Source organism: Ciconia boyciana, chromosome 18 (assembly GCF_034638445.1).
Source record: "Ciconia boyciana chromosome 18, ASM3463844v1, whole genome shotgun sequence".
Classification (NCBI taxonomy): Eukaryota; Metazoa; Chordata; class Aves; order Ciconiiformes; family Ciconiidae; genus Ciconia; species Ciconia boyciana.
In genome coordinates, this window is record NC_132951.1 from 3457850 (window position 1) to 3468108 (window position 10259).

At 54.3% G+C, this 10259-nt stretch overlaps 2 protein-coding genes and 1 long non-coding RNA gene across 4 annotated transcripts in view; 1 reads left to right on the top strand and 2 right to left on the bottom strand.

The window, feature by feature from the left end:
- GPSM1 (G protein signaling modulator 1) overlaps positions 1-1275 on the top strand; it is an 81828-nt gene extending 80553 nt beyond the window's left edge. The window contains exons 13-14 of the mRNA XM_072882957.1: positions 62-270; positions 730-1275. Coding sequence (XP_072739058.1) covers positions 62-270; positions 730-918 — 398 coding nt within the window. The 3' untranslated portion in view covers positions 919-1275. The remainder of the gene's footprint in view (positions 1-61; positions 271-729) is intronic.
- A 1733-nt stretch (positions 1276-3008) lies between these two features.
- Positions 3009-8193, bottom strand: LOC140661189 (uncharacterized). 2 transcript variants are annotated; one of them, XR_012045661.1, is made up of 4 exons: positions 7970-8193; positions 5666-5876; positions 3926-5144; positions 3009-3275 (listed from the first exon to the last, which is right to left on the bottom strand). It is a non-coding gene; the product is annotated as an uncharacterized lncRNA (long non-coding RNA). The 2 variants fall into 2 exon arrangements; XR_012045660.1 differs by lacking the exon at positions 7970-8193 and having other exon boundaries at positions 5666-7949.
- A 350-nt stretch (positions 8194-8543) lies between these two features.
- On the bottom strand, positions 8544-10217 carry DNLZ (DNL-type zinc finger). The gene is given in 4 exon segments (XM_072882959.1): positions 8544-8819; positions 9481-9620; positions 9952-10140; positions 10143-10217. Coding segments are annotated over 4 exon segments (555 nt in total). The 5' UTR covers positions 10203-10217; the 3' UTR covers positions 8544-8653.
- Between the last annotated feature and the right edge of the window lie 42 nt (positions 10218-10259).

The window sequence follows — 10259 nt, forward strand, 5'->3', positions numbered from 1 at the left end:
AGCTCGGGCATGAGCAGGCAGAGCTGTGACCCTGGTGTGTGCTCCTCTTCCCCGCTCGCAGCACAGTCCTCCTTAATGGCATCTCCGCAGACAGAGGAATTCTTCGATCTCATTGCCAGCTCCCAGAGCAGACGGCTGGATGACCAGCGTGCCAACGTGGGCAACCTGCCAGGCCTCCGGATAACACACAACAACCTGGGGCACCTGCGTGTGGAGGGGGATGCCCAGGAGCCCGGGGATGAGTTCTTCAACATGCTCATGAAGTGTCAGGTACCAGCAGGGCTGAGTGGGCTGCCGAGCCGGAGGGGAGACACTAGTTTCTCCCACACAGGCAAACGCAATCCCCTGATCCCACCTGCCCTGCTGCGAGGGGCTGTGGCCAGCAGCTGCCCACCCGCAGCCCTGGGCATCAGGCAGGTACTTGTCTTTGCCTCCAGGTCCTTCTTTTGACCCTGTACTGGGGGCTGCGCTTTGTCACCGCTCTAAAAGAGAGAGGGTGGCTGGAGAACCCACCTTCCACACAGTGCCTACAGCCCTGGGCTGGGTCACTGCTCTTCCCTTACACTGCAGCCCGCAGCGGGGTGCAGCACTGCTGGTCCGCTGCCCTGTGCCCCCGATGGGGAGCGGGTGCTCTGGGCACCTCTTGGGCACTGCCCCCAGCCCTTTACTTCCATGACCGTACTGTCTTGTCAGTAGTCAGTCCTAAAGCCTGTTCTCCTCCCCGTGCAGTCCTCCAGGATAGATGACCAGCGCTGTGCACCGCCAGACTCCATCCCCCGTGGCCCCACCATGCCGGATGAAGACTTCTTCAGCCTCATCCAGCGCGTCCAAGCCAAGCGCATGGACGAGCAGCGGGTAGATTTGGCCTCGGCCCAGGAGGAGGCAGGAGAGGAGCAGCAGAAGCCTGGTTCCAGCTAAGAACTGGGGTTTGGTTTGGGGGGGTTGTTTTGGTTTCATTTTGTTTTTTAAAAAGAAAAAAAGTGTAGGTGGTTTCAAACCCGAGTGCTCCTGCGCTACCACAGACTTCTCCCAGGCGCCGCGGGGAGCTGCACCTCCATTGCATTGCACCTGGCCGCTCTGCGGAGGCAGTGTTACAGGACGGCCCACCAGCTGGGGGACAGTTTTTAACCAAGGGGGTTTTTTAGGACTCACAGCCACTGTAACACTGGGCACAGCACGAGGGAAGAAGACTTTGGCAGCCCCTTTGCTCATCACCTAAAAACCCAGGAACTTGTCCTGTCGGCCAAAGGAGAAGCCCAGAGTGGGTAGTTAACGCCAGCCTTGATGTCTTTTATTTCCACAATGCTTTTAATTTAATGGGGGAAGGGAAGAGCACCCTTTCCGTTTTGAAGTCCTCCTGTCTTGCCTGCATCACGAGGTGGTACAAATTGCTCTGGATCCTTCCCTGGAACGTCTTGCTCGGCTTTGTTCTTTCTACAGGAGGAAACGAGCCCAAGTCAGAGGCTACACCAGACCTTTTAAACCTCAGCCCTGCCCCAGTTGCAGTCATGGTCCCACACACCTTAAAGTTTATTTTGGGTTTGCTGAGGACTGTGCAGCGAGCCCTGCGACACACCCTCTGCTTCCCCAGCCGCAGGCCTGTGCAGAGCTGTACCGGGACCTCCTGAGCAGGAGCAAAGCCTTGCCCGCCCTGAGCTTTAGTGGGATTTGGTTCCCTCTAGAGAACAGCCGTGCAGCAAAGCCCAGCTTCAGCCTGGGACAAAGCCTGAAAGGCAACTGCCAGCTGTGCGGCCCAAACTGCAGGCCTGAGACGGGGGCCTGTGCCTGGGAAGGGAGGAAGGAAATCTCTCTGCCCATCTGTTCAGCACAAGGCAAACTTGGGCAACTCATCGCTTCTGGTGTCACTGAGCCAGAAGTCTTGCGCAGGATTGTCCTGTGTGCAGGTGAGTGCGGCTGAGGCAGAAGCCTGCATTCAGCAACGACCTGCTGCGAGAGCAAGCAACGTTTTCTGGCCGTGGCTTGTCAGGAGAGCAAGCAGAATCATCCTCTCCTCGCTTCTGTGTCCAACAGCAGTCGGGGATAATAGCCCTTCCCTCCCCTTGTTTCTCCCAAACCAGTGCTGAGCTGCTCCCTGTCCCCGCAGGCCCCGGCAGAGCTGCTCTCAGCAAGGCACTCCTGTTTTGCCCAACCTGTCTCCAATCAATGGAGCCTCACGAGAGCTCAACTGGGGTGTTGGCTGGGAAGTCAGTTTCCCCCACACACAAGCGCAAGGGTCTACATTTATTTTCATTCCTTCCCCTTTTGGAACAGTTGGAAAAGCAAGCCCAGGGAGGAGGGGAGCAGGGATCTAACTTCAGGAGGGGGAGTATTTTTTCTTGGCTTGACCAGATAGGCTGTCTCGGACTTCAGAAACTCCAGTAATGAGTTCTGCCAAAGCAGATACGTTCCTATAGAGAACAAATCAGCACTTTCTATTTGAAATGCATTTGATGGAAACATTTCCAACCAGCAGTTAAGATTTTTAGACCAGTGATGCTGCTCATCGGGCATTTAACCTGCCTGCACTGACCATGTGGAGGGGTAGCTGCATTTTACCTGCTATGAGGGAGCACTCACCTGCTACACTGCTGCAGGGACTGCTTGGCCGAGGCGCGGCCTCCTTCCTGGGGCTGGTCAGAGCTCTGGAGAAGGGAGAGGAGGACCTGCCCAGCCACCTACGTACTGACCCAGCTCGCATTCGTAAAGAGGAGGAAAACATTGAAGATGAAGATGACTTGACCAGCTGCAGGCTCAGGCCTGTGCAGCTCTCAGCCAGGTGGTGAACTGGAATCTGACCGTTAAGCTTTCAGAGGTGTTAATTATTTGCCATATACTTGAATGTATGAGCTTATTTATTTTTTACATGTGCATTTGCTAATGTCATTTTAATGGGGAATTTCCAACCCACAGGTACTTTTTTTTCTAAAAAATAATCTGCCAAATGAATTAATATATTAGAAATGAATACAGCTCAAGGGGAAGGGGGGGTTGTGCTTAATAAATATTTGTGTCTATGCTTCAGTGACAAAAAATTAATTTCCATTATTTCTTGGCCAGCCTGCCTGCTTTGCCGACAGCAGAGCTAATGCTGGCCCTTTGGAATGGGGTTGGGTGGCGGTCTCTTGTGGCAGACACCACTAGGTGTAACTGTTAAGAAAAGGGTGTATGCACGCACCTGCACATCCCCATACGGTAAGAGCACACAGGTCTCAGGCAGCAGCCACCATCCCCAGCTCTGCCTGCCTTAAACGCACAGCATCTCTCTGACTGCGTGGCTGTGGAGGGAGGCACACAGCCCTGAGCTTTCCCGGCCCAGAGCAATGGCCCAAGCCCCGAAGTTACCAGGACGACAGGGCAAACAGCCCTGCAGTGGCCGAGAAAAGACCAGCTTTTCTCAGTCAGCTGGAGCCCTCCTTTCCTTTCAGGCCCTGCCTTGGGGGCTCTGGCTCAGCCCTGTCTCGGTGCCTGGCCCAAAAGCTGTCTCGTTTCCCTGGCGGCAGCTACCAGAGGAAAAGGGCAGCAAGTGCTGCGCAAAGCCCTGGCATCAGCCCTTAGTGAAGATACTCATAAAGCAGCAGGCAGCAGCGCTAGCTCATTCCAGCACAGCAGGCCATTAGACTTCGCTAGAAAGTGGGCCTGAGCAGCAGATTTTGCATCCTGAGCCCTGTGAGGATAAAGCCAAGTCACAGCTGGTCTTCCCACGCCTGGCTAACTTGTGCTGGCCACTGCCAGTCCTGATCAAAGATTAATGAAGAGCCACCAGCTCGTTCTCATCAGGCATTCTTGGTGCCTGGACACAAGCAGCTCTGTGCTAGAAGTCTGTGTGTGACTTGGGGACAGAACCATGCCCCCGGGTACGCAAAGGACAGAGGCCGAGATTCCCAGGAACAGGTGAAATACCTGTGAGTGAGTGATGGGGTCTCACCTGCGGTCTCTCTCTGTCCTTAGCAGCTGGGGAAGGGAGCACATGTCTCTCAGAGCACCTACCAAACAGAAAGATAGCCCCTGTGAGCAGGAGGCAATGGCTACAACTCAATCGCCAGAGCAGCTCACAGCCTGCAAGGGTCACTGCTCTGCTGCACCCCGCGGCAGCAGAGACAGCAGTCTGCCAGTGTCCAATGCCAGCCCTTGCCTCTCCCACCCTGCCAAGCCACCCAGGCCAGCAGAGCTTGGTCCCACGTAGAGAAGAGCTCTCTCATGCTGACATCCGCCGGGCAGACGCGGGATTGCCGGGGCCTGTGCAGCGCTAACAAGGACCGACTCACTGCTCGGCTTTGGATTAGCGCTGCAGCTGCAGCTGTAAAGCGCGAGTTACTACAGCGCAGGGTGCTGTCCCTGGTGCAGGTCTGGAGGTGAAGAGAAACTCTAAAAAACCAGCAGAAATACGGGATACTGATCTCTCCTACTCAGCTGTACACATGCCATGAGAGGCACTTACGAGACAGGGCTGATGTCAGGCTTGTGGGGATTTTTGTATTGCTCATCGGCCAAGTCACGTCAGGGCTGAGTCTCCGCACTTACCTCACCCCTCCCCAGAGCCTCGTGCTGTTGCTGCTCCAGCCGTCGTTGATCTTCATCTGGTCTGCAGGAAGGGATACGCTGGCCCAGAGCACCCAGGCACTGTAAATTTCAGTCTGGGGTTGGACAGCTTTTGGCAGCTCTCCAGAGCAATCTCCTGGGACCCTGCTAGGCCAGGGGACAGCCATGGGCTAAGTGAACTAGTTAACTAAGTTAACTGAATATCCCAGCCCAGGGACAGCGTAGACACATGCACGCAGGGTTTCTGAGTGGAGGGCTTGCTTACCCTGGCCGTGCCTCTCTGCCTGCACTACAGTAGGACATGGAGGCCCAGAACCCACCTATGTCAAACCCTATGCAAGCAGCACAAATAAGCGATGATTCATTTTGCAGCCCCCAGTGCCCCTCCTCACTGCCTGCACTGATGCTATAGAAAAAGAAACGTACCTGCCCAGTCGCCACTTCATTGAGGCAGGCAAATCCCCCGGAGAGGCTCCCAAGTGGCTCCTCGGTACAGCTGAGCCCTCGACAGCACGCTCAAGCGTGGCGGGGTTTAGGACTGCCACCTCTGCGTAAGGCAGCAGGAGGCACGGTCCCGCGCAGCACACACAACACGTTCATGCACGCTGGTAGCAAAAAGCAGCAGGGGGTTATGCCACGTAGCCCCCAGCGAACGAGCCTCTGCACCCCCAGCCTCCCTCTTGTTTGGGCCTGCGCAAAGGCCTTCCCTCGGCAAGTTCCGCCACCACTCGCTTCCCAGCCCCGCAGGGCCCCCATCTCAACCACCTTTACCAACCACCACTGCCTTCCTGCTGAGCGTGGGCCAGAACACCGGCAACCCCCACAGCTAACAGACCGACCCCTCAGTCCCACACTGGCCCGATTAACTCTGCAATTTGGCTGCACTACAAAAGGAGGATTTGCTCAAAGAGGCAAAGTATTTGCCATTTTGCAGAAAAGCTCTGGTGGGACAGGATTCAGGAACAGGATCCAGGAACAGAATCCATCTCTTAAGAGCCACAGTGAAACGCTTCAAGGAACGTGCAAACAGCTTTATGTTTGCTGCCCGTCCTGTGAATGCTGCCTTGCCCCCCCTTGAAATCGCTGCCTCTCCTCCGTGCCACAGAGACACAGAGGAGTGTCTTACCCTGGTCGGCTGCACCTTCAGTCGCTCTCCTCTGCTCTGCTGCACCAGGCCTTCACGTCACTTTTTCCCCATCTTGACACACCTCCAGTTCAGGAGAAAGGCTGCTTCTCTTCTTCCCGCTCCCTTGTCTTTGGCTAAAGCAAGGTCTGCTGGGCTCCTCCTAGACAAAGCATGCTCACCTCTGTCCCCTTTCAAGAACAGACACACTTCCCTGTGACACAACATTTTTCAGAAAAACCCACTTCAAAAGGGAGCACAAAATTCCTTTTTCACCTGCAATCTATTAGCAGCAAAACCTTCTGTATTACATGCAAATTCCCTCACATAACTGCAACCCTCTCCCCTTCCAGCTGAAAGCCCCAGAACGTTTTGTCACGAGAAGCACCGATCTCCTGCACTGCTGCAAACTGCAGCCTCGGTGCTTGGTGCTAACGAGTCCCTGGGGGCTGCACGCCACGCACGCCCTGCCTGCTGCAGACCCTTCACAGGCAGCGGTGAGCAGTGAGCTCTCTGCGCTCCACACCGGCACCTCATCCTGAAGATTTGCCCACTTCCTGTGATCTGCTGCCTCCTGTTTTCATAGAATCATTTAGGTTGGACTCCACCGCTTCCCTGGGCAGCCTGTTCCAGTGCTTGATAACCCTTTCACTGATGAAATTTTTCCTAATATCCAATCTCAACCTCCCCTGGCACAACTTGAGGCCGTTTCCATGACGCTGGCCTGAACCTTCAGAGCGGCAGCAAAACATATGCCACCCTCCATCCTCAGATCTGGGTGCTGCAGAAGGCAGCAGCAGGCCAGCCTGCTGCACCAGCACCCAGCTGCAAGCCCCAAGGCACAGGCACCAGCGCTCTGTCCTGCCCCCAGAGAGCACCTCGTGCCAGAGGACGCTGGGCCAAAGAAACACTAAAATCTAGTAAGAGCCAACATGGACTGACTCTGCTACGGTTTTTACTGTAACGCAGCAAAAACCAGCACCACCTTTCTGTAGCTGGGGGACGGTAACAGGAAAGAAAGGTAAGGAAAACAGTATAAAAAAGTCAGGTTGTAAATGAACTGTTTCCGAGGCAACGTGGATCCTGCAACAGCTGCACTGTTCCACCCCATCAAAGGCATTAGTGCAATGGAAGCAGAATGTGATTTTCAGGTTAAAAGGGAATAAAATAACCACTCTTCCAGCAGAGTGCTAATACATGCCAGCAACTCACAACAAGGTGAGCAGGCAGCAATGTTCCAAGATGCAAGACTCCTGTTTCTTAATTAGCACATGGATCACTCTAGCATCTCGTTGTCTCAGAGTGCACTGTATTTCACTAGGATCTGAACACGCACAAGCCGGCTGCCGGATGAAGTTCCTGCCCCTCAACGCTGTTTCATCACTCTGAACTTACGTACCAACAGGAAAACATGACTACTTTCCTGTCGCTCTGATCCATGCTTATAACGCAACACATATAAAATTACTATGAACGCTTCAGATGAATGAAGTAAACTCATTAATACATGCAATGCCCTCCCTGAATACTTGGCTGATTGATTAAGGACCACCAGCACGCTTGGCTGAAAGAAGTGGGTTTGTTCAGCCCAGACACACAAAGGCTAAGAGGGATTTTACTGTCTTCTACAGCTCGCTAATGAGAGGGCGTAGAGAACAGAGAGAGGCTCTCCTCAGAAGTGCAGAGTGTTTGGAAAGAAGGTAATGGGTGCAAGCTGAAACACAGGAAATTTCAGTTAGGTGTTGGGCTTTTTCACTATGGGATTGGTCAAATACCAGAACAGGGAGCCAAAGAGGTTGTGGGATCTCCATCCTCAGCAACATTCAAGACAAGACCCTGAGCATCCTCCTCTGAACAAGGGAGCTGGACTAGAAACCGCCAGAAGTCTCTTCCAATTCTTTGACTGCAAGTTTAAAACCATAAGAAAGCAGATACTTCACTGTATTTCAGGCTAATGGACCTCGAGAGAAGTTAAACTTTCATGCAGGCAGAGGAAGTGAGCCCAAACAAAGTGCAATATGATCACCTCGCTGCCTGATTCATCACTACCTGAGTGTTATGTGCTGGTAAACACCTACATTTTTCATTTCTTAAATTACTATTCTTTCTTCTAACTGATCTTAACATGCAGCAGTAGCGTTAATGAGCACCTCAATATCTGTCAAGTAACTCTAAGACAACTTTCTAGGTGCTCTACTTATCTCCAACATGCTTCACAAATATTAATTTTGCCTTCACGCCCATCCTCCCCCTCAGCAACAAGGAAGTTGCATAACCCCAACGCTGGGGAGCCGCTCGCCGACTCACCGCCCCAAGTGGGATTCCCGAGCGCGGGGGCTGAAGCTCCCACAGGGCGGCTCACGCTGTAACCCACAAATACAGAAGACTTTCAGCCCTGATGTGAGGGGCACAGAAGCGAAACTCTGGAAGATGGCAAGGGAAGGAAAAAAGCAGCACACAACTGCAGTAAGAGCTAGTGATCTGGCCCTCCTGCAGGGTCTTTTTGGCTTTGCAAACTCAGGCAGGGTCGGGGCATACCTCCTCAGGTGGTTCCAACTGCCTCTTCTGCTCAGCTGCCCTACCATGGGATGCACCTCCACCAGCTCTGCAACCGGCTGCTGCTGTGCAACACCTGGGCCAGGCCAGGAGACATCGCTAAAGCCTCCAGCTACAGCTGCACCTCCCTAGGCCAGAGCACACAGACAAAGAATTACTGGCTCCCTTCTCAGCAGAGAACAAAGCAGGGCTCCTACCCTGCTGAAGCACTGAGCATTGCCTTACAGGCAGCAAAACAAGTACTAGGAAAAATATCCACACCCCATTTCTAAAAACATTAGCTTGATCAAAGGCAAAACTACGCAAGACAAAGAGACACAACAGAGAAAGACCAATGCCCAAGTTTATTTTAAACACAGAAATTTCCCATTGACATCAGGGAATAAAGGTTAAGAGTCTCTCTTGCCGTCAGCAGAACGACACAAATCCCATTTGTCAGGTCTGTCCCTTGCCGCCAGTCTCTGCTTCCCCGCTTTCTCCCTCTGTGAGCTGACCTTGAGACCCGGTATCTGCCGAGCTTTCCAGCAGCAGTTCCAAGGCTTCCTCACCAGCCACACGTCTCACCTTCTCCCCTTTGGCTGCCAGGATTTCCTCGATATTCCTTAACAGCGATTTGAAAACCAACAGTGACACCACAGCAAAGGCCGGACCTAAGACTCAAGCGCAGGCTCTTGCGCTCTCTCATGCTTTGCTCTCAGGATTAACACTACGCAGTGAATCACAGACGAGCGTTACTGCAGTAGTTCTCCATAAAGAGTCTGGGAAGCAGATCAAACCACCCAAACCTTCTGGGACTATATTAATCCATTAGGATCAATAATTTAGCAATTACGGCTAAACAGAAATTTTTAAAGGTATCTCAGGGAGTTAGAAATCATTGAAATTCAGCAGCAGATGAGTCTACACGTTTGAAACGCTTAGCCAGGGAAACCTAGCAGTGATCTGGTAAAAACTGAGGGAGAACAGGAGAACCCCACACGCAGCATTCAGCTGCTGGCACCAGCAAGGATGCCTGTGTCTCACGCAGCTGCTCTTGCAGCTTTACACCATTTATGCAGATCCTAGGTTGCGATGGTCAAATTACAGGAGATTATAAAGCTCGGTCCATGTGCTTTAAGAAACTGGATGAAACAGAATTATACCCAGCAAAACCTTTGGTTTTTCTCTGAACCACGTTTTAAAAGCACTAAAGAAAGAACGTATCAGCTGAGGAGGATCCCGTTACAGGTCCGCAGTCCCTGCCTCGCTGCTGGCACACCTACCTCTTTCCTTCCAGATCCGAAAACCATCCCAGGTTATCCGCTATGACGTGGTGATTCCCGCAGCCGGGACACTTCACTATCACCACCCCGTTATGGTAGGCGAGCTTGGAAATTGTTTTTGCTGATCGGGTCTGGCAGACCTACAAAGCAAACAAAACGGATGTCATGACCACGGTAACTGCAGCTTCTGGGTCTTTTAAGAGAAAAACATTTTATTTACCTGGTTAAAGGGTTTCCTCCCCCCTCCCTCACCCCCGACTATTGCAAGGCGGCCTGACCGCCCTACGAGGCCGTGTAGCTTTGCACTAACACGCTCCACGGACCGGATCCCGGCGGAGGCCCCCCCCCGCCGCCCCCCGGGCAGGGGACTTTTCTCTGGGAAGAGCCGTTCACCTCAGCCCGCCGCGCCCGCCGCCGCCCCGGCCCTCACACGCCGCCCCGGCCGCGCCCCCCCGGCCCGCCCCCGCCCACCTTGCAGGTGTACACCAGGCGGTAGTGCGCGGCCCGCGGCTGCCCCGGGGCGGCGGCACTGCAGACCGGGCGGCGCGGCGGGCGGCGGAGCGGCGGGGCGGGCGGGGGGCGACGGGGCCGCCATGGCGGCGCGGCGCGGAGCAGGGCCCCGACCAGCGCCCGCGCCGCGCGTTGCATGGCGCTAGCGCAGGCGCGCGGAGGGGGCGGGCGCTCAGGCGGCGGCGGCCATATCGGGTGCGGGCAGCGGCCATGTCGGGTGCGGGCGGCCGCCGGCCCCGCCGCGGGAGGCCTGAGGCCCGGGGCTGGCC